Source organism: Typopeltis vanoorti, chromosome 11, assembly GCF_054136105.1.
Source record: "Typopeltis vanoorti isolate ZY-2024b chromosome 11, IOZ_Tvanoo_1.0, whole genome shotgun sequence".
In the NCBI taxonomy this organism is placed as follows: Eukaryota; Metazoa; Arthropoda; class Arachnida; order Uropygi; family Thelyphonidae; genus Typopeltis; species Typopeltis vanoorti.
In genome coordinates, this window is record NC_143559.1 from 105163701 (window position 1) to 105184351 (window position 20651).

At 36.0% G+C, this 20651-nt stretch overlaps 1 protein-coding gene across 3 annotated transcripts in view; it reads left to right on the top strand.

Annotated features, from left to right (window-relative positions):
* The window catches only part of LOC150101904 (FYVE, RhoGEF and PH domain-containing protein 2-like), a 310945-nt gene that overhangs the window by 197928 nt on the left and 92366 nt on the right, over positions 1-20651 (top strand). For all 3 annotated transcript variants that reach the window (XM_090400010.1, XM_090400009.1, XM_090400011.1), the window contains 4 exons: positions 1622-1709; positions 9728-9778; positions 9960-10018; positions 20064-20210. In XM_090400010.1, the coding sequence (XP_090256136.1) occupies positions 1622-1709; positions 9728-9778; positions 9960-10018; positions 20064-20210 (345 nt within the window). The remainder of the gene's footprint in view (positions 1-1621; positions 1710-9727; positions 9779-9959; positions 10019-20063; positions 20211-20651) is intronic.

The following is a 20651-nucleotide window of genomic DNA, read 5'->3' on the forward strand; positions in this document are numbered from 1 at the left end:
CATATATTTTACACATGTTTATAACTTGTGAAAGGTTGTAACTTACAGTATATCATTACTATGGACAGGCTAAGGATTTTTTTAAATAGTTTCTTTTATTTTTAATAAAAGAAATTATTGAGATCAAATATGGAACTTTTATCACCCAGTGATTTCACACTGGGCAATGAAATTAATCTGGTCGATGAATTCATAAGATTACAACTGAACTTTTTTTTTCTGACATAATGAATATTTCCTGGATTTTGGATAAAAATTTTTAATTTTGATTGAAGGTCCATTATAATTATTTAATAGATCCAATAATTATTCATAAATCCAACTCAGTGAATGAAACATAAGCTATATTTTTTTGTACTTTGTTAATAAAATCCACCTATTTATTTACTGATCGTTAGTGACAAGTTATAAATTCTTGCATTTTCTAGCTGTTACAGCATATTTGTGCAAATATTAAGAAACAGGTTCTTGGTTCATCTGTGATTTTTATTCATGTTGAAACTCAATTCTTTGCACAAGATACATTAATACATATAAATATCTTTGCTGTAGTGACTGTAGTCCTTTCCTATTTTCTTTTAGCCAGCCTTATTGGTCGAGTGGTTAGTGTATCTGCTCTCCAGCCAAAAGGCTGTGGGTTTGAATTCCACTGTGGGCATGGATGTTTGTGATTGTCTCTGAAAATACTAGTGGTGGTGGTGGACAGTAGATGGCATTGGTGTAGTTGATGCAGTTCACTGTAGTTGGTGGAGTGGTGGAGATGGAGAGTTGTAGAGTAGGTGTCCTCCCTTGATGAGTCCTTGGACTCCTTGGAGGTGTCACATAATAATAATAATAAAAAAAATATTGCCGGCCTGGTTGGCTGAGTGGTTAGCTTATTCATTCTACAGAGAAAAGGCTGCAGGTTCAAATTCCACAGTAGGCATGGATGTTTGTGATTGTCTGTGAAGATACTAGTGTTGGTGAGCAGTAGATGCCATTGGTGTAGATGATGCAGTTTGCTGTAGTCAGTGGAGATGGAGAGTTGTAGAGTAGGTTCCATCCCTCAATGAGTCCTTGTACTCCTTGGAGGTGTCCAGTGATAATAATAATAAAAAAGAGGAATTGAAACATTTATTTACATCATTTGTAAAACGTTCAAATGAATATGTAATCTTTGATCAGTTATTATTATAGTGATTTTTTTAAAATTTTTTTTCACAAGAGAACCTGATATTTTCTATTTACATATTAGGCCCTGGCAAAGTAACTTTGTATTTCATGAATCTAGTTTATGCCACAATAGGGTGGCCAATCCTAGTGCCATAGCCTGTTATTGTGTATTCTCTGATCCGTTTATCAGAGAATACACATAAAATACAGTGGAAAAACTCACGTTTCCAGGAGGGAACCCATAAGATTTCTCTGTCAGACCTGCTAACTCCCCTTTAGTTGAAAAGCTCTTACAAATTTTTGTATTCTAGATGGAATTTGAACTTGCTTTTCAACTACAGGTGTCATTACTACTTGCTGTACTACAGAAGCATTATTTCATAAATAATAGATGTTGTACATAATTTGTATTATTATGAATGTGAAAATATTGCAACTTTTTCTTTTCTTCTTTTTTTTTTTTAAATAGAGGATGGAAGAATGTGGACAACTAACACTTCAACATCACATGCTAACACCTGTCCAAAGGGTGCCTCGTTATCAACTATTATTAAAAGGTGTGTATTTTTGTTTTGTTTTGCTTTATGAACATTTATTAGGCAAGCTATAGTAAAGTATAATATTTCTGTGAGTATGAGAAGAAATGAAATTGATCACCAGAATAGTTGACTGAGTGGATAGCATATCTACTCTTAAATCAACAATAGATTCAAATCCCACCATGTCATGTCATGTCATGGATGTTTGTGAAAGTCTTAAGGTGGGAAGTGATTTTTGTTGCTCATTGTGTGATCACCACCTGGCTTATTAGTCCTGAAGTGGTTAGTAGTACAGTAGGTAATCACTGTAATTAACCTGTGAGGACCACAGATATAGTTTGTTATAGCAGATATTTTACTATAGTGAATTTTTCTGGAAAACTATTCTACCCATTCACTGCCCTCCATGCAAAAATCTAATCCTCATATTCTTGATAACCATTCTTACAGAATTTTCAGGGGTTACCCTCTTCTTCTATCCCTTTCTACTATGTATTGAAAAATTGTTTTCTGTGTCAATCCAATAAAACTCCTTTTAATTAAAGAGGTTTTATTGAATTCTCACCTCTGAATCTCTCCACTGCTTCATTCAAAAGGAATCCAGGTGATCTGCAGACAGTAGTCCAGATGTGACCTTATTAAAGTCTTATAAAGAAGAATAACCTACCTCCGTGCTTGTCAGAGTGTTCTTCAACATCCAGGTATAATCTAATTAGCTGTTTTAGCCACCTTTGCAATATGTCTGCTCAGCTTCAAATTCCTTTTCACAATCATCCCCAATCTCTGACCTCATCAATTTCCTGCAGCCCAATTCATCATAGGTACACAGCATGTAATCTCTTCATTCCAAAGTGCATGATTTTATACTTTGCTGCTTAAATTGGCAACTGTCATTCTTTGCCCATACTACCAGTCTATTTAAATCTTCTTGTAGGCTCTCTGTATGATCTTTATTAACTATTACTCCACTCAGCTTTGCATCATCAGCAAACAATGGATATTTCTAAATCATTTCCTATATCATTGAAGTAAAAATTAAATAGCAGTCACCCACGTACAGAGCCCTGCAATACACCTCTAGTTACCTGCCTTCTTGTGGATTCAATTCTCCCATATTGATAATTTCTTTTGGTGTTTCCTTTATGCAGTGGTACTATTTTGCCCTCTTTCTACATTATTATTATGATGATGATTTTATTTTATTATTATTATTATTATTTATTTTCTTGTGAATATAATCTCACTTACAAAAGGCTTAAAATGTATACCATATTAGTACTTTAGGCAAACTAAAAGTAAGATAATTCAGGAACCCTGCTGAAGCAAACATTGTACTTTTCAAGATACAAGGCTTCCAGTAAGTACTGGTCTCACCCCTGGCACAGAATATTATTTATCACCTAAAGACTCAAAAACATATATGCCACTGTAGGATTTAAACCCATAGCTTGTTGATTATAAAACAGAGATGCTATCTATTCTAGCCATCCTGGATCAGTCAGCAAAACATTGGAGAAGTCAAGAATTGGGGGGAAAAAATATTGTTTTAGTTTTTTAAATGTTTTTTATTCTTGAAGCTTGATTTCCTGCTGCTCAAACAGCGAGGTAATTTTTCTAGGTAACTTTAATGCCACAATTCCAGTTCTACCGACCAAGCTGGAAAAGAGCCTGAAATATTTGCTGTAAGCAAGAACCTTAAGCAAATTATTCATCCACAAACCAGAATCCTGAAACTCCTTTCCACTCATACAACATTTCAATCAGCTCTTAATCAGTTTTTCTTTCATATTTTTGTGATGGGTGGTGGTATGATTTAGCATGTATGTATTGGCCAGTATGTGTCAGTTTGCAATGAACTGTGAAGGATAAATTGCCTGAAGGAAGATGTGTGACCGGTGTATCCAGGAACGGGAGCGAGTTCTGATTTTCAATTTCGATAGTAAATTGTATGCTTCATGTTGTTTGTTCAGGTGGCTAAGGAATGTGTTTAATATTTGTTGCCCATGTGGCGAGATAACAGAAACATCGTCAACGTATCTAAACCACACTGTAGGTTTAAGAGTGAAGGAATCAAGAGCAATTTGCTCAAAAGCTTCCATATAAACATTAGCAATTGGGGGGATAGTGGTGAGCCCATGGCCATACCTTCTTTTTGTAGATAAAATTTATTTTGCCACATGAAGTAACTGGAACGTAGTACGTGGACAAAGAGGGCCATAATGTCGGGCAGAAATTTGTTCTGTAGGAGAAGAATTGTGTCATTGATTGGGACATTTGTGAAAAGGGCAGAAACGTCAAAACTGACTAATAAATCATCTTTGCTGAGTGTTATGTTTTTAATTTTGTTTATAAAGTGTTGTGTGTTCTTTATATAGGAGGGGGAAATGACCTACCAACTCCTTGAGTTGATGCTAATTTCTTGGCTAGGTGGTAATTAGGGCTATCTATTCCTTCAACTATCGGCCGAAGCGGCACGTTTTGTTTGTGTACTTTAGGAACACCGTATATTCTGGGAGAACGGACGTAATAGGGTATAAGTTTTTTAACCGTGTCTGACTGCCAAGAAGTGACAGACTTAAGTAGTTTCTCAGTTTTTTCTTTATTCTGCTAGTTGGGTTATAGTTTACCAGCTGATAGGTGCTGTTATCGGAGACTAGTTGATTCATCTGATGGATGAATGTTGACCTGTCAAGGACGACAGTGGCATTACCTTTACCACAAACCGACACATACTGGCCAATACATACATACATGCTAAATCATACCACCACCCATCACAAAAATATGGAGTCATCACCCTTAAAAATAGAGCTATAACAATTTGCTCTAATCAGCAAGCTCTTAAACAAGAAATAAAAATTATTAGCCACACATTTATAAATAATGGCTATAACAAAAATACTATTAATAAAGTTTTTCATAAAACTTCATCAAAAAAGAATCTAGATTACAGCAAAACCATAGCCATCCCATACATTAAAGGGTTATCAGAAAAAATCAACAGAATCCTACACTATTATAATCTCAATACCACCTTTAAACCACCTACAAAACTAAAAAAACATATTCAACTCCTCTAAGGATCCTTGCCTCCCATTGGCACATCCTGGATCCATTCCATTGGCACATTATTACATCTACTGCACCTGTAACTTACCTTATATTGGTGAAACTGGACTTACAATCCCTATATATAAAAAAAGAACACAAAAGACACATTAAATATAACAATTTTGGTGAAGCAGGCCTCTCAGATCATGCTCTCAACACCTTACACCAAATTGATTGGAAAAGTACCTGCTCTTTACACCATACAAAAACCTGGTATGAAAGAAAATTTAAAGAAGCCTTCGAAATTCTGATTAATTAACCATCCGAATATCAACAATAATGGTGGCACATGTAAATTCCATTCCAAGAATCTGGATGGCAGATATTCAGCCTACTTAATATTTAGTATCTAGCATACTTTAGGACTTTAAGCAACCTTCAGCTAGTATTGGAAACTATTCCATATCAAACCGGTTGAAATTTATATGTATAATCATGATTTTTAATATATATAAATATATATATATATATATAAACATGTTGCTCTCCAGCCCAATGTAATTTTGTAACCAATAGATAATAATAATAATAATAATAATAGGACTCTAGTGTTGATGTAGTAAAGGTTTTCTTTTTTTTTCTTCTTTTTTTTTTTTTCAGGTCAGGTCAGGCCAATAATTGTTGTAACGGTTGGTCAGTAACTTTAGTAAACCATGTAGATTGTAGTGTAGCTATTTCTCTGTATATATATGCTCCAGAAGATGACCTTGATATGAAGGTCGAAACGTCGAGTGTTGATTTTGGTTTATATTAAACTAAAGTCCTACTCAAACACGGTAGTTGTCTCCATAATTTTTCAAAAAAGTATATGCAAAGTTTGTGATTGAAGTATGACTGGTGACTAGCGGACTTGTATATAGAGGCTGTTGACATTCACATCATCTGATCTGGACTATTTAGTAAAATGGTGCATCACCATATTAATACTTGTGTATAGAAAATGTCTTCTATATTGCTTTAACCTTGGTATCTTTCTGGTCCAGCTCCTGCTGATGACATTTTAATAATGTTCATCTTTAGGCTTACTGGAAGTAGAGTGCTTTTGCCAGTGATAGGTTTTTATCTGTTATTGGGTAAAGCCACCGCTGAGTGTCCAGAAGTGATCAGCTTAGCATCATCCTTTTGGATCATTCAGTGAGGTTTAATCTTTTAGATTGCTCAGTTTTTGGAGATGATCCCCCCCCCACTCTCCTTGCACTTTAGTAAGAGGTCAAACTGAGTAATATTGATCTCACAAGGTATTTCCAGCCTCGAACCACCATTAAAGAAATTATTATTATTATTATTACCCCAAGACCTCATGGAGTCAAAGACTCATTTGGAAGGTCTTTTTATCACACACACACATCTCATCATACCGTGTCTTAAACACACTCAAATTCCTTGCAGACACCACACTCTCTGGCAAGGCATTCCAATCATTCACAACTCTGCATGAAAAAAAACCTGCCTCTCACTCCCCCACTCACACCCTCTTTATACAGTTTCCAGGGATAACCTCTGGTTCCCCCCCTATTTCCCACTATTTTATGTAGAACTTCTCCAGCATTGAGCCTATAACAATCCCTTACCAACTTGTAAGCCTCTATCATATCTCCCCCTCTTCCTCCTGTCTACCAGACTCTGCAAATTACATCTTTTCAATCTTTCCTCATACTCGACATTCCAGAGGTCAGAAACTACCTTAGTCAGTCGCCTTCGGACCCTTTCCAACATCTCTTCATCCTTCTGAAAACCAGGTGACCAAATCTGGGCACAATAGTCCATGTGTGGCCTAATCAAAGCCTTATACAACGGAACAAGAATCTCCCTACTTCTACATGTCAGTGTCCTACGCATCATTCCCAGAAGCCTTTGTGTTGTCTTCACAATTTTGGCGATGTTTCCCCTAAATTTTTGATCCTTATCCACTATTACCCCCAGATCTCTTATTTCCTCTACTTCCAACAATATATTCTCACCAAGCATAAATTCTGCATCCCATCTTTGTTTTCCAAATTTTAAAACCTTACATTTTGCAACATTGAACTCACATCCCCATTTGCTTGCCCAGTCACTTAATTTATTTAAGTCTTCTTGTAAGGCCACAACATCTTCACTACTCTTTATGGTTCATCACAACTTTACATCATTTGCAAACAACTGAATATCTCCATCCAAATCTTTGCCAATATCATTAATATACAAGTTAAACAGTAATGGCACTAAAACAGACCCCTGAGGCACTCCACTAGTGACTTTCCTTTTCCTGGATGTAGCATCTCCCATACACAACTTGTTGATACTTATCAGATCGCCAGTCTCCAATCCAATGCACTAATCTAATATCCAATCCCATCTGCTCTAGTTTGACTGTCAACTTATCATGAGGTACACTATCAAATGCCTCTGTGAAATCCAAGTATATTACTGTGTATCCTTCTCCTCTGTCCAAGGAAGCAGTCACTTTATTGTAATAAGTAAGTAGATTACTAAAACATGACCTCCCTTTAGCAAATCCATGCTGTCCATCAAAGATTGTTGTCAACTCAACTCTGGATCCTAGTTCTCACAAGCTTCTCCAACAACTTAATCATAACACCTGACACACAGATAGGCCTATAGTTTGATGCTTGAGTTCGATCACCTCCTTTATGAAGTGGCACAATCTTGCCCTCCTTCCACTCTTTAGGAACTTGACCAAGTGCAAGACTCATATTAAAAAAATATGTCAAGGCAAGTGTCAACTCTCTGGCACATTCCTTCAGAATATGCAGTGATATATTATCAAGTCCCACAGCCTTATTTACATCTAGTTTACTCAACTCCCCAAACACCTCTTGCTCACTTACAGTCAGTCTCTCCTCCCCATCATCAACTGCTCTCAATCTCTCCATGAAGTCACATTCACAAGATTGAAAGATCTTTATGAACTACTCATTAAGTATCTCCACCACACATTCTGCAACAGCTGTCTTTATACCATTTTTTTCTCCATCAATATCATCCTTCCATAATCATTCTTTCTTTAGCTGGCTACATATTGAAAGAACTCCCTAGTATTCTTTTTGGCTTCATTAGCTAACTGCTGTTCATACCTCTCTTTAGCTACTCTCACCAACCAAGTCACCCTCCTTGCCTGGTCTTTGTAGACCTCATGAAATTGGTTATTTTCACTTCTCTTATGCTACCTCCACAATGCCCTTTTTCTCTGTATTAGAGTGAGTTACCTCCCAGGATGAGTCTTTTGACTCCATAGAGGTCTGGATAATAATAATGATAATAATGAGGCTAGTAGGCCTAATATTGTTAAATGAAGAAGAACTTGTTTGGGTAGTGACCCTTCCCCCTCATGTTTCTGCATTATAGAATGTCGAGTTAATTGATGTGAAGTCAACAGCTTCTGCTTACAAGTAGATTAGTCATGAAGATACTTCACAAACTTTGAGGATTAAAATGCATAATTTCTTGCCAAGTACAACATGAATGTTATACAGTGTTCTTTTTTTTGGGGGGGGTATGTAATGGTATGGCATACCAGTACTTTTGTTAAATAATGACGTGTGACATTCAAATGCACAGTACATTTAGATTATAATATTCAGTAATTTTGCACGTTTACTTATTATGCAAAATAAGTTTGTTTATTTAATGATTATTTGCATTGCATTTTTCACAGTGTATTTTGTTAAGATATTTGCTGTATAACTTTATTTTTTTTTTTATTTGCACTTTTTCCTGATAGCAAAGAATGAGTACCTGTACCCTATTGCTATACAGAAAAAAAAGTGCTGGTTATATATATATATATATATATATATATATGCTCATACATGTTGTTATGCTCATCTGAGGTCTATGCACTATAGGTTTACAGCCTTTTATGGTTGGAAGTCACTTAGGTAAAAAACAATAATTATAAAAATAAGACATTTATTTATCTATTTATTATTATTAATTCATTTATTTTTTTTTGGCACATTAATTATATATATATATATATATATATATATATATTTGAAAAAAATAGATTTAATGACTCCAAGACCGAGATAACATATAAAGATTTTAATGATAAATATCTCGGTTTTGGAGTCATTAAATCTATTTTTTTCAAATGTATAACAACCGAGTAAAAGCTGATCGCCACATATATATATATATATATATATATATATATATTTTAACATGAATCTCACTCACAAAGAAAAGATGGACACTATTGGTTCCATAGGTGGGCTAAGGGTTAGATAATCTGGAAATCCTTCTTTGGAGGCCAAACATGGAACTTTTTCATGATTGAATGGAACTTTTTTTTTTGGTGAATTCATTTATCACCCAAAGACATTCACAAACATTCAGGCTTACGATAGAGTTTGAACCCACAGCTGTTTGTTGGAGAGTAGGGATGCTATCCTCCCCCCCCCCCTCCTTGACAACCAGACCAGCAATTCACAAAATATCACAGTTAACATATTAACTGCAATCACAGTTAACATATTAAGAATTATGATAACAAACATCTCTATTTTACAGAATCACAAATAATTTTGAACTAGTTTTGATGTTTATGAAAAACATGTGAGAAAAAGTAATTTTCACCAAATTAACTTAGTTGTCTACATGAGCATAATCCTTAGAAACAATCTTTTTTTGCAGATACACAAACGGATCAAATTTTACATTATGTAGAAGTATTTTGTGAACAAATTGAGTGTAATAAGTGGTATGTGTAATAAATGTAGACAGCCAAAATATTCAGTTGTTTAAATCTGTTACTATTACTATGCATACATTGCACTATTTAGCATATCATTTTGACCTATGATAAAGTATCTTGTGTTGTACTGGATGTTTCTTTAATGTAATATTTCCCTTATTTTATTTTTATTTTATATATATTTTACCAAATTTTGATCCCCATTTTATTTATGAATACACTGTAGATTATTTAAAGAAGTTGCCAGAGGATTCACCAGATAGAGCAGATACTGAAAGTAAGTGAAGATGTATTAAACATAATATCTTTGTAATCATTTCACTCCATTAACTTTATACTGTATTATTTTATATACCATGAATTGTGTCATTAAGTGTGTATTAAAGGCTTAGCTAGATTTAGGTTATATATGATTTGATCATAATAGAAAACAAAAATATTTATTTTTTAATTTTCAGAGGCCCTTGAGCTAGTATCTACAGCAGCAACCCATGCAAATGATGCAATGAAAAAAATTGTAAGTGTTTAAGATTTTTAATAGTTATATAAGAACTTAGAGAAGGGAATAAATGAGTTTAAATATATTACTTAATAGAAATAGATTGTTGTTATTATTAGATTAACACCAAATCTCCTTGGAGTCAAAAGACTCATCTTGGGAACAAACACTGTTACACACTAATGTATTCCACTCACCAGCCACTCCACGCAAAGAAACCTGCTTTTTATGCCCCTGCTCATATCCTCTTTATACAGCCTCCAGTTATGTCCCCTTGTTTTATCCCTTCTTACTTACATCTATGAAAAATTTCTTCCACATTAACCTGTTAAAAACCCTTTACCAACTTAAATGTCTTGGTCATATTCCCCCTCTTCCTCTTATTCACAAGGCTTTACAAACTGCATTCTCTCAATCTTTCCTCATATCCCACATTTCAAAGACCAGTTACCACCTTAGTCAGTCTTCTCTAGACCCTTTCCAGTATATCTTCATCACTATGAAAACCAAGTTACCACATCTTTGTACAATAATCCATATGAGGCTTGATCAAGGCCTTACATGTAACCAGAACGTCTTTATTTTTACAAGATAAGGTCCTCCATATCATTGTGGAGACCTCGTCTCCTCAACTTCCTCAAAAATTTCCTTGCCAAGTGTGTACTTTGCATTCCATTGTTGTCTACCAAATTTAAGAACCTTACACTTTGCAACATTGAATTGACAGTTCTGTACTATTACCCATTCATACAATCTATTCATGCCCTCCCGTAAGGCTACAACATCTGTTTGATTCTTCATCACTCTCTTCAGTTTTGCATCATCTGCAAGCAGATGATGCAAAAGTAACAATAGTCCCAAAACAGAGCCCCACTGGACACCATGTGTAAGTTTCCTTTTTCAGGAAACTGCACTCCCCCCCCCCCAACCCAACTTGCTGATACCTATCCAATAACCATTCACCTATCCAACTCACTAGTCTATCATCCAATCCCATCTGCTTTAGTTTAGTTATCAACTTTTGGCGTGGCATTCTATCAACAGCATTTCCAAAATCTAAGTATACCAGTGTATATACATCTCCTTTGTCCAATAATTTCATCACCTTCTTATAATACATAAGCAAGTTGGTAAGACATGACCTCTCTTTAACAAACCCATGCTGATGTGCATAAAGAATACCATTGTTATCAACCCACTTTTGTATCATGTCTCTCACTCCAATACCTTAACTACAACTCCAGATGTACAGATCAGCCTATACTTTGCTGCCTTAGCCTTATCACTATCTTTTGTGAGGTGGAACGATTTTGCCTTCCACTCCTATGGTACTTGTGCTGTTTCAAGATTCTTGTTAAACAGGTAGGACGAGGCTGATGCTAACGCCTTGGAACATTCCTTTAAGACACATGGTGATATATTATCAAGTCCTATTGCCTTATTGACATCTAGCTTACTTAACTTCTCATATACCTCTTGCTCACTCACTTACCATTAAGTCTTCTCTCATTTCATTTTCTACACTTGTGCTTCTGATTTCACAGTTAAGATGAAACACCCTGATGAACTGCTCAGTGAATACCTCGAGTATGTCCTCTTCAGAAGTTATCAATCTCCTACTTTCATCTATTAACATTATCTTACCATAATCATTCTTCTTTCTGCTTGCCTGATATCAAAAAAACTCACGATTGTTTTCTTGGCCTGATTTACTCATTTCTGCTTGTATTGCACTTCTGTTGTCCTTGCCAACTGATTGGTCTCCTGGTCTGCTCTTTGTATTCTTCATGCAACTGATTATTACTACTATTCATTTTGCGCTGCCTCCAAAGTGCATTCTTCTTCTTCCAGATTTCATGCTTAATCCCCCTCATTCATCCATTTTACACTTACCTTATTAAACCTTTTGACCTTCAGAATACATTCACACATTGATACTGTTATGTATTTCTTTGTTAGTTACCAAGTAGCATTTATTTCTTCACTGCTCAACTCCTCATTCCATGGTATATCATAGAATGAGGAATTGAACAGTTAGTATGCATACAGTTAGTATGCATCACATATATCACTTTCCTCTCAAAAGCCACAGCCTTTTGAGAAGAAAGGACTTTTGAAAGGAAAGGAATGGGATTTCACCCTTCTTTCCAGTTGGTGAGAGTGATCACTTCATGATCACTCTCACCAACTGAAAGAAGGGTGAAATCCCATTCACAATTGCATTTCTTAATGAAATGATCAGGTCTAAAACTCATGGTTCTCGTATGCCCTTCCTTTGCATACTTCCTTATTCCTAAATGCTATCTCTTCATTTCAATCTATACTGTCATAATTAAAATCACCCACAATAATCACCCTTGTTCATAAACTCAAGTTGCTCATACATTTCTTTATCACCACATTTCCTGATTTATAGCAACATCCAACTAAATATCTCTTCCTGTCAACCTCCACCTCACACGACACTGCCTCAAAGCCATTACCACTATTTCTCTCTTTCATGCCTACCTTATGTGGACACAATTCCCCTGCTATCATCAGCAGCATTCCCTCCCCCTCACCCTTCTTGTCCTTTCTGTCCTAGCAAAAAACACTGTGCCTTTCCATTTCTATTTCAAGTTTATCATTGTGTTTTTTTGATAGAATAATGGAAAAGAATGGCTCTTTGCTTATTTCAATGGATAGGTGCTCTAAGTCAATCTGTTTTCTAATTTCTTGATCAACACCATACTTCCATGAAGTATGGTGTTGAGCCAGATGAATAAATTTATGTAAAATAATAGGATGTCATCTTCATTCAACCATGTTTTACTTATTCCAATGATTTTGGGGCAAAGAAACTCAATCAGTGAAACAATTTCATCTCCCTTATTTCTGATATTCCTGGTATTTGTAAATAAACACAGTTCACTTTTAGGTCTATAACTACTCCTACTCAAGCCACCTGTTGGTTGTAATTTCCACACCACACCTGCCCTTACTCAATAATTTTTATCACTGTTTACCACATATATCCGCTCAGTCTCCACTACCCCACTCTCATCCCGATCTGTTCCATTTCTATGCTGCCATCCCCATACATACATTCACTACTACTTCCAACATTCATTCTCCTTATGCTGTATCTCTCTCTCTCTCTCTCTCTCTCTCTCTCTCTGTCCACCTGGGCTCTCCCTACTTCCTTGTTCCTCTTGCATTCCCATGCTCTCCATCTCTCACACTACTGCTGTTTCCATTGCCAAGCACTTCAGTCTCTTCTGTACTACTCTTCAGATCTTTCACTTTACCTTTTACTTCTGTTCTCTTGCTTGCACTTCCATCTAGCAACAGTATGTTGCTAGTAACAGCAACTGTCACATCCGTATAATTCCATTCTTCCCTCAAATACATACCAAACATCCAAAAACTGCACTCCCTTCTCTTCACACTGCTCTGCTAGCATGCTCTCATGATTCTGGCTCTCTGTTTCAGTTCATCATTGTCATATCTGGGCAATGCACTGACAATCTTTCCCACTATACTGTTATCTTTCACTCTCCTCAATAATCTCTTTATGTCCACTTAAATCATTTGTTTCCACAATCACTGCTAATTCTCTTACTTGTTTCCTCCTCATATCCAAAGCATGAATTATCTTGCTCATTCTCCCTCCCAGATAGCAGACTTTATGGACTCTTATTAACCAATTCTCTAACAATGGAATTTCCGTACACTGCTGTTCTCGAATCATTTGTCACCTCTTTTTCTCTTTTTTCTTTCATTCTATTCTTTTTCACTCGTTCATTTTTTTTCCACTAAATGTCCAACATCACTCTGCATATTCCTCATTTCATTTTGAAGAACTCTTTCTTGAAATATTGCATTCTGGCAATTTTTACTCTGTCGCTCCTGTAGTTTTGCTACCTCTCATTCTTCTGCACTTTACTTCCATTTCCTCATTCATACTCCCTTTAACTTCCATATCACTTACTTTCATTTTCTTCATTCTTGCATTGTCAATCTCACTAGCTCTCATTCCATTTCCTTTTCTTTCATTTACACTAACTTTCATTCCTTCAGTCTGTTTTGCATTTACTAACTCATAGTCTAACAAAATATCACACTTTCTACAAATCCAAACCTGCTCTCGTCTCCTGTTCAGTCTCTTCACAACGCATTTTTCATATTAGGCCATGCATACATGTTGCACATATTTCAAAAAATCTTTGTCATTAATGGCATTTGATCTTCACGCTGCGCAATGGGTGTTGACCTCATGTATACTGCCGTTGTGTTCCATTCAAGGCAAAATTCAGATATTCAATTAAAAAAAAGTCAGTAACAAATCCTCAAGGCCAATAATCATGCAGATGCTATCAAAATAAAAGTTTACTAAAATGCAAGCAATATCACTAATTATTATGCAAAATAACACTTATCTTTTCTGGGGCCCTTTACCAATGGTAAGCATTTAGTGGCCCAAAAAATTGCTTAGTAAATATTACACATGGAAAAAGGAAAAGTAACATAGAGTTACCTAAAGGGGGTAAAAGTCGACAACAAGCAAAAACATCAAAAGTCAGTACCATATAAAGTTGCTTCAGAAATGTTTACCAGCATGTAAAACTAAATAGGATGAAGAAATGTATGAACAACTTGGATTAGTGAACAAAGGAAGAGTAATTGATTTTAATTATGGTGGTATAGATTGAAATGAAAAAGATAGCATTTGGGAATAAGGAAAATGAATTTCTTGAGTTCTTGAGAGATAATTATCTCAGGCAACACGTAAAGGTGGGCATGCAAGGATTGAGAGTTCTGGATCTGATCATTTCATCAGAGGATGTAATTGTGAGAGGGATTTCACACTTTCTTCCAGTTGGAGAAAGTAATCATGAAGTAATCACCTGAGTTGTGGCTAGTCATATGCAGACTTTTGTGAGGAAAGGACATATGTGCTGATTATGACAAGCTCAGGAGATATTTTGGAGCTGTAACATGGAATGAGGAGTTGAGCGGTAAGGAAATAAATGCTGCATAGGAACTGACAAAGAAATACATAACAGCATCAATGTGTGAATGTATTCCAAAGGCCAAAAGGCTGAATAAGGTAGATGTAAAATGGATGAATGTGGAGCTTAAGCATGAAATCTAGAAAAATAAAGTACTTTGGAGGAAGTACGAGATGAATAATGGTAATAATCAGTCACATGTAGAGTATAAAGAACAAGCCAGGAGAGTGACTCAGTTAGTAGAAATTGACAAATCAGGGAAAGAAAAACCCCAGAGAGTTTTTTAGATATGCAGCAAGTAGAAGAAAGAACGATCATGGTAAGATGAAGTTAATGGATGAAAGTGGTAGAATAGTAACTGCTGCAGAAGACATTGTTGAGGTATTCAGTGATCAATTTGTAAGGTTGTTTCATCCTGATCAGGGTAGAATCATGAGGAAATTCCACCCTGATCAGGATGAAATCAGTTTAAAGTGTAGAGGACATAGGAGGGATGACTTAATTGTGAGTGAGCAGGAGGTATGTGAAGAAATAAATTACCTTGATGTCAATAAGACAATAGGATTTGACAATATCACCACACATCTTAAAGGAATATTCCAGAGAAATGACAGTAGCATTGGCATGCCTGTTTAATAAAAGTCTTACAACAGCACAGGTTCCAAGGGAATAGAAGGAGGGTAAAATTGTTCCACTGCATAAAAGTGGTGATAAGGCTGGAGCTTCAAATTATTGGCTGGTCTGTAGATCTGGAGTTGTGGTGAAGGTACTGGAGAGATTGGTGAAAACAGGATACAAAAATGTGTTGATAATAGTAGTATTCTCTGTGGTTATCAGCATGGGTTTGTTAAGGGGAGATCACGTTTCACTAACTTACTTATGTACTATAACAAGGTGACAAATACCTTGGACAGGGGAGATGCATATACAGTGGCGTACTTAGATTTTGCAAAGGCTTTTGATAGACTGCCACATGACAAGCTCTTAAATAGATTGAAACAGATGAGATTGGATAACTGACTTCTGACTTAAATCAGTGACTGGCTGTTGGATAGGTATCAGAAAGTTGTATATGGGGGTGCGGTATCCCAAACGAGAAAGGTTGAGTGGTGTGCAGCAGGGAGCCATTGTTGGGGTCATTGTTGTTCAAATTGTATGTTAATGATATTGGGATGGGTTTAACTAGTGATATGCAGCTATTTCCAGATGATGCAAAACTAGGGGGAGCAATTCAGAGTCAAGCAGATGTTATGGTCTTACAAGAGGTCTTGAATCGGGTTGCATGAGTGGGCAAGTAAGTGGAACCATCAGTTCAGTGTTGCAAAGTGTAAGGTGTTGAGATTTGGTAAGCAATGATGGGATGCAAAGTTTACACTTGGTGGGAAAACTTTAACGAAGTAGAGGAGATGAGAGATCTAGGTGTGATGGTGGACAAGGACCTGAAATTCAGAGATAATGTTGCACAAGTTGTGAAGACGTCACATCGGATAATGGCAATGATGTGGAGGACCCTGACATGCAGAAATAGAGAGGTTATGATGCCATTGTATAAGGCCTTGATCAGGTCTCGTATAGATTATTGTGTACAGATTTGGTTGCGGGTTTTCATGGTGATGAGGATATGTTGGAAAGGGTCCAGAGAAGATTCAAAGGTGGTCAGTGGTCTTTGAAATGTGCAGATTGAGAGAATGTAAGTTGCAGAGTCTCATGAATAGGAGGAGGGAGAGGGGATATGATTGAGACATAGAAGCTAGTCAGGGGTTGTATTGGGTTGATATGGAAGAGATTTTTCATAGAATGGGAGAGGGGGATAGAATAAGAGGGCATCACTGGAAACTGTATAAGGCGGGTGTGAGCAGAGGAGTGAGGGTAGGTTCTTTGCATGGAGAGTGCTTGGTGAGTAGAATGCATTGCCTGAGTGTGTAAACACATTAAATCAGTTTAAAGTATGATTGAATGAGAATTGTGATTGTGTGCAACAATGTGTACCTCCTGTGATGAGTCTGACTCAGTGGAGGTCAAATGTTAATAATAATAATAAGTAATTTTATATGGTGCTTACTTTTGATGCTTGTTTCTGATTTTTTTTCCCCCTCCTCATTGTCAAGGTTGATCTAGTAATTCATAGCTTGTGAAATGCCAGTTTCACTTGGTTTACATCTAGACTGTAATAGCCTTCCTTCTGTACACTAGTACTGAACAACACAACAGCAGAGAAAAAGGCTCTTAAACTTAGACAAAGCATGTTCAGATGTGGCAGTAATACCAAGTAATATGTCATTGTAGATTATAACTGAAAGATGAATAAAATGTTACTGACCATAATACTTATAGATAAAATGAGATATAATCCATGGAACACACACACATTTAACAAATCTCATTAACAACATGCTCATGTGGATGGTAACATTAAAAAGATGGGCAAGTTTAGACACCATGACCACTACAGATAGATGACATATGAAATATACAAAGAAGGAATACTACTCTGCTGCATAGGGGCTCACACACACACACACTTATACAAATAGCTAACTACTGTCTTAAAACCCTTTGTGAAGAAAATATTTTTGATTACAGAGGCTTTTGTCATGTTATTAGCTCAGCTATCTGCTAATAACATGACAATAGTGAGTTTGATCTTCCAAAGAGCTAAAGAAATTTTTTTTTCAGGGTACTAAGGAATCACATGAAAAATAGTTGAGAAAATGAGGTGGTTAATGGCCCAAGAGTAGTGATGTATGGAGATTCTGTTATTAAAAGTGTGGTGTGTATAGAGGGTGCAGAAGGTTTGTTTTACAAGTGGGAGGATTAGCAGGATGATTGATGCTTTGGATATGAGAGTAAAAAGAACATGAGAGAGTTAGTGGTTGTTGCACAAACAAACAGGTTGACTGGACAGAAAGAGAATCTGAAGATAGATATCAGGAGATTAGCTGAAGAGAAAAAAGCCAACCATGTGATATGAATGGTAGTCAGCATGTTGCCCAGGTATGATGATATTTTTGCTTGCCATTGGGATGGCAAGCAAAAATCATGAATGGCATGTTAGCAGAATTAACAAATTGCATTCCTTTCTCCTCGTAGAAGAGAATGGAATGCAGTTTGTTAATCTCTGGGATAAAATTAAGCAAAGAATGGAATTCTATAAAAATATATGTTTATGTGGATTTGGTGTGAGTTAACTAGAGAGACTTTTGCTGTAAGGAGGTGTGAGTAACAAGTGGGGTGAATAAGAGATCAAAGGAAGTAAGAGGTGGTGCAAAGAGTAGGAAAATTTAATAGGTGAGATTGAAAAAAGTACTTATGAATAGAGAGGAGAATATGAGGGATGAGAATGTGAGAAAGGAAATGCAAGCTGAAGAAGGAAAAAAAAGAGAATTAGGATGGGAGAGAGAGAGAAAAAAACACAGCATAAGGAGAGTGAATGCAATATGAGTCTTGCACTGGGTCGAGTTCCAAGGGAGTGGAAGAAAGGCAAGATTGTGTCACTTCATAAGGAAGGTGATAGAACTCAAGCATCAAATTATAGGCCTGCGTGTGTGTGTGTGTGTGTGTGTGTGTGTGTGTGTGTGTGTGTGTGTGTGTGTGTGTGTGTGTGTGTGTGTGTGTGTGTGTGTGTGTGTGTCAGATGTTGTTAAAGTGTTGGAGAGACTGATGAGAACCAGGATCCAGAATTGGGTTGACAACAATGACATTATCTTTGATGAACAGCATGGATTTGATAAAGGGAGATCATGGATGCTTTAGTAATCTACTCACTTATTACAATAAGGTGATAGCTTCATTGGACAGAGGAGAGGGATATACAGTAGTACACTTAGATTTTGCGAAGGCTTTTGATAGATTACTGCATGATAAGTTGATAGTCAAACTAGAGTGGATGTGGTTGGATAATAGACTAGTGCAGTGGATCAGAGATTGGTTATCTGGGGGAGCAATATCCCGGAAATAAAGTCACTAGTGGTGTGCCTCAGGAGTGTGTTTTAGAGCATTGCTGTTTAACCTATATATGAATGATATTAGGGAGGATTTGGATTGGGATATTCAGTTATTTGCAGATGATTCGAAGTTGGGATGGACTACGATGAGTAGAGCAGGTATTCTGGCCTTACAAGATGACTTGAATAGATTGAGTGAATGGGCACAGGAGTGGGGATGCCAGTTCAATGTTGAAAAATGTAAAGTTTTAAAATTTAGAAAACAAAGATGGGATGTAAAATTTATGCTTGGTAGGAATATATTTCTGGAGGTAGTGGAAATAAGAATTCTTGGGGTGATGGTGGATAAAGATCTAAAGTTTAGAGGACACATGCCAAAATTGTGAGGACAACACAATGAATTCTGGGAATGATGTGGAGGACATTGACTTGTAAGGAGATTGTTGTTCCATTGTATAAGGCTCTGATTAGGCCACACATGGACTACTGTGCACAGATTTGGTCACTTGGTTTTCAAAAGGATGAGGAGATGTTGGAAAGGGTCCAGAGTCAACTGATTACGGTAGTTTCTGATCTCTGGAATGTCGAATATAAGGAAAGTTGGAGAATATGCAATCTACAGAGTCTAGTGAATGGGGTAAGAAGGGTGATATGATAGAGATGTACAAGTTAGTAAGGGATTGTTACAGATACAGTGTTGAATTTTACAGAAAATGGTGAGAGATCAAGAGAGAACAAGAGATCATTCCTGGAAGCTGTATAAGGAGGGTGTGAACAATGGAGTGAGAGGCAGGTTTTTTTACATGCAGAGTTGTGAATGATTGGAATGCCTTGCCTGAAAGTGTGGTGTCTGCAGAGAATCTGATTGTGTTTAAGGTGCAGTAAGATGAGCTGTGTGTATGACAAAAGGACCTCCTAAATGAGTTTTTTAGGTCTTAAGGTAATAATAATAATCTTTTTCACTTAAAATACGTTATCAGTATGAATGAAAATGTATAAGCAGTGAATTAAAGAAATGTAAACTTCTTTTTATACTTTATGTGTATTTTCTCTTTTTTTTTCTTTGTTTCCTTTTAACTTTTATTAATTTTAATGAAGAATATCTTTTTTTTTTTTTGATCACTTTAGGACAAATTTAAAAAACTTTTGGAAATACAAGACATGATTGGTGGAGCAATGGATTTAGTTAGTCCAACTAGAGAATTACTTAAAGAAGGAAAAATTATCAAGATTTCTGCCCGTAGTGGAGATCATCAGGAGCGGCATTTGTTTTTGGTATATTTTTAATCGATTAATATAATTTAATTACTTATAGAATTTTCACTTTTTCAGTTTTATTTTTAATTTATTTTTTATGCTAATATGGACATTTATACATAATATTTGTCAAAAATGCAGATTTTTGTTTGTTTGCTGTGAACAGTTTGTTATTCTAGATAAGTTCTTTCTTATAAGATTTGGATTTGAGTTCCATCAAAGATGCAAGAAACTTGTTTAGTGAAGCAGAGTTTCACAGATTAGTGGGTTTTAATCTTCTGTGTACTCCATTTTTTTTTTTTTTTACCCTATACAGATGGGCCAATCTGAGAACTACAACACTGATACCTTGTGTGATCTTACTTGTCTTTTCTTATCCTGAATAGTCATATAAATTAAACTGCTAAACTTTTACCTTGTTTCTATTCATTTCTTCTTTTTTTTATCTCCATATTACAT